General features: G+C 34.7%; 1 protein-coding gene across 1 annotated transcript; it reads left to right on the top strand.

Annotated features, from left to right (window-relative positions):
- Positions 1 to 1,967: 1,967 nt before the first annotated feature.
- LOC124820689 (UPF0496 protein At1g20180-like) lies at positions 1,968 to 3,145 on the top strand (the record flags this gene model as incomplete). Its single annotated transcript, XM_047292436.2, has 1 exon — positions 1,968 to 3,145. A coding segment is annotated over one exon (1,044 nt), but the record flags the coding sequence as incomplete, so codon positions are not given.
- Positions 3,146 to 3,974: the final 829 nt, after the last annotated feature.

Here is a 3,974-nt window from a genome sequence, read left to right as displayed (position 1 = left end):
CTAAGTCCTTTCTACGCGTGGAGCATCCAGCTCCCATATATCCTACGCGTGTAATTCACATATTGTGCCTACCCTATTCTAAAATCAACCCTTCTAGATGATAGAAAATCACTTATTTAATTAATCGAGATGATAAGATGATAATTTTCATGTACCACTGCTTCTATTATTGTTAACCACACTTCATAATTAATAATTACCAGTTGAAATACCGATCCCTTCTGCTTGACATTAGAGCAAACACTTGGCGATGTAGCGTAGGAGACTATATTTCCGAGTGACAACTAATTAACGTATAAGAATGCATTGTTGTATCTGTTTCTTTTCCACTTTGAGAATGTTCACATCGATACCTAACCAAACAAGCTGTTGGTTTCTCAAAACTAGCAAGGTTTACGCTTATACACAGTTACTCAATTTATATATAAGCATGTCTCTTTCAATTGGTTAAAACGTAACAACAGAACATTATTAGGGGCCATGTATGCCTACAATAACGACAATGGGAACGAGATTGACTAAGGGATATTTTTAACTTAAAAAGGAATAAACCAAATGATTAAAGATGATAGGTGGTTAGCCATGACAAGTATACATTTGATTTCAGCCTTTTCTTCTTGAAGCTATGTGTGCATGCCGAATAATAGGACAATAAACAGATTGCTTGCAAGGTTGGAGATGGTCCATGCATCAATCAGCAGGTAAACAAATTATACATGTAAAAAACCAGAAACCACAAACACAGTTTTACCTAAATTTCCCATCTATTAATTAACCTTTTCTTCACGTATATATACAAACGCATTTCTTAGCAGGACTTGTAACACAACAAGTGCTAAAAACATTGATTGAGAAAATAAAAAAATCGAAAAACTGTTTAAAAATATTTTCTGTGTTTCAAATTAAAACTCATTAAAAAAAACTATTTCAAATGATTAGAAATATTTAATGATACAGGGTGTATTAACTATTTCTTAATCTACTTGAAGGATGTAAAATAATTAATCTACTTTCTGGGATGAAAGTATCTCTGCCTGCATGATATACTGTAGGATAGAATGGTGTAACCTTACAAAATTAGGTAATTGAAATGAGGAAAAACCCACGCGAAGCAAATAATTAGAAAAGGGATATCTCCAGCAATTTCAGCCTTAAGCTTGCAGACAAGTTGGCAAAGAAATTATTATCTCTGTATTTGTGGATGAGATTAGAAGATCCCAATATCCGAGAGAAAGCTTAAACCAGAATCCTTGAAATTAACAACAGTAATAGAGGCTTTATAAACACATTAAATTTAAATATGTATCATCTTCCATACACAACCTAGCTGTTACGAATATGATATGATCATTAGCATTATAGGCTTACAATTATATCAGGGATATTGAGATTGTATAATAGCAAGATTTTTTAGAGCCAAGTTTGTTCAGTTAACTTCGTTATTAATTATCAAGTTTTTATTAGGATCAATAAACCTTATGTCGCCAAAATTAAGAGCTTGGAAAACTCAAGGTATGTGTTTTACGACTTCAGCCTTAATTTTTTTTTTCATTTGGCTTCTCTATTTGTTTCAAACCCATGCAAATCTAAAGCAACATGATTCATGCGATTATTTTGTCAAAAATGATTAACCAAAATTTGAAAATATTAATCATTTTGTATCATGTTTGGGTAATGGTGTCGGAAAAATTAAAAGGAACGGTAAAAAACATGTATCATGTTTAATGCTTCATCACACAACATATAAATAATGTTGTTCACCCATATATTTATTGTTTGTCAAATTTCAATTTTCCCTCTTCTTCACGCAATCCTATATTTATAAATTAACTTATCAGTCCTTCTTTTCCAAGCATAAAATTTCTCTGTTACCATTTCTCACCAGCATTCTGATTCTTGCATCAAGTTTTCAAGTAGCAAGACTAAAACATTGTTTTGGCAAGTCTTTCCTGTAATTTGTATCATGATTTAACATCACAGATGTGAAGGAGTGCAGAGAAGCCCTGAAAAGCATAAACTTCCATGATGAGTACCATAGGACACTAAGAACAAAGCCCTATGTTGATTTCTACAGTAAAGCTCAATTACTTGCAAACCAGCCTTCCATTAATTACAACCATGACAATTTTTCGAAAGTCCTCCTTGAACCTTGCCAAGAAACTATATTTTCCATCGTTGATTCAGGAACCCTTTCAAAGACACCAAAACTCAAAAACCTTATGCTTAGTTACTTTGACATAAGCGCAGAGGCTTCACACATTTGCTGTAATCTTCTCAAAAGCATCAGCCAAGTCCTCTCTTATTATCAGTTCATTCAAAGAGTTCTGGACATTAAGGATGGTGACTCTTTCGAAACTTTTGAAGTGGTCATCTTTGAGCTAAACTCATTCACCTACTCAAATGACCCGTTTTCAAACCTTAAAACCCATGACTTCAAGCTCATCAATGATAAGCACTCATCAGTTTTGTGCCATCTAAAGTCAATGAGAAAAAGAGTGGGAAGGAAAATTAAGCTCATGAAGTATTTGATGAAGACATCTTGGTTTTGTGTCACTGCAGCTTGTGCCTTAGTGGCAATCACAACCATGTTTATAGCCACACATACTCTGACAGCAGTAATCTTGGGGCCAGCAATTCTCTGCTTCCCATTTAAGCATCTTAAGAGGGAGCTTAGAGGCTGTAAAGTTTCAAGAAAAGGGTCTCTTGGTAAAGTTTATGAGCAGCTTGACATAGCAGCCAAGGGGACTTACATATTGAATAGAGACTTTGACACGATGAGTAGACTTGTAGCTCGGCTTCGTGATGAAATTGAGCATAACAGAGAAATGGTGCAGTTCTGTTTGGACAGGAAAGAAGACAAATTATCATTTGAGGTTGTGAAGGAGCTTAAGAAAAGTGATGTAGGATTCAGAAAACAAGTGGAAGAACTTGAAGAACATGTGTACTTGTGCCTTGTCACAATAAACCAGGCAAGGGCCTTGGTGATTAAGGAAATGAAAATATCAGAATGATGTCATGGAGATCAATGAAGAACTTCAAAATAATTTGAACAAACATTCATTAGAATTTGATCAATCTTTTTTCTTCTGTTAAGGTGTTATTATTACATAACAAATAAAAAAATAACAATTGGACATTAAAAAAATAACAATTGGACATTATATTATTCACAAGTTATTAGTTATGATTACTTCGTATGTAAGCCTCTTCATTAGTATTACTACTTTGTTACATTTCCCATTTTAAATATTTTCATCGATTACTGGAACATCCCAAAAATACAGTCCAAAACTATATAATAGAATAATCACATTAATTAATAATTCAGATCAGTCTTTACACTAAAACCAAACGTACGCTTACGGACGAGCGACCTTACAAAAAGAATTATAACTTTAAACTGTATAGGTTTTAAAAATATCTGACCGAACGGTTTACAAAAGCCTATACCGAACGGTCAAATAAATCAAAAGGGGAAAGTGATCGAACGACCACCTTTCATTCAAACTAAACTATGGTCTGAACGTACTACGATTCGGTCTTCACTTCAACCTCAACCAGATTATCTTCCTCTAGCGCCTCTTCCAGTAGCTCGTCTCCTTCTACTCACATCCACACGGATGATCATTGCAATGACAAAGACGGACGTACAAAACAAGACAAGATAGGAAACACAGGGTAAGCTTATATAATTTAAGTCAAGTATAAACATACATTTCTCACATTCAAACACATAAGATATATTTCATCATACGTTTCAAGCAAGGCCTAATACTAGACTGACTGTCCGGACTGTATGAAATCTGTGTAGCTACGACGTTCGTGCACCCAGGTGATGTAGTAACTGGGATACCCTTAACAGTTGCCACCCGAGGTTAGTCATATCTGTCCAAAGTAACCCTAAGGACTAGGACCTCATGTCGTTCCCACACATGACCTACTCTCCTCTACGTGAGGACGAGTACTCACGGAAT

The sequence above is a fragment of the Vigna umbellata genome, chromosome 9 (genome assembly GCF_029865625.1).
Source record: "Vigna umbellata cultivar VRB3 chromosome 9, Vumbellata_1.0, whole genome shotgun sequence".
Classification (NCBI taxonomy): domain Eukaryota; kingdom Viridiplantae; phylum Streptophyta; class Magnoliopsida; order Fabales; family Fabaceae; genus Vigna; species Vigna umbellata.
Note: the sequence above shows the minus strand (reverse complement) of the source record. Positions and strands in the feature narration are given on the sequence as shown.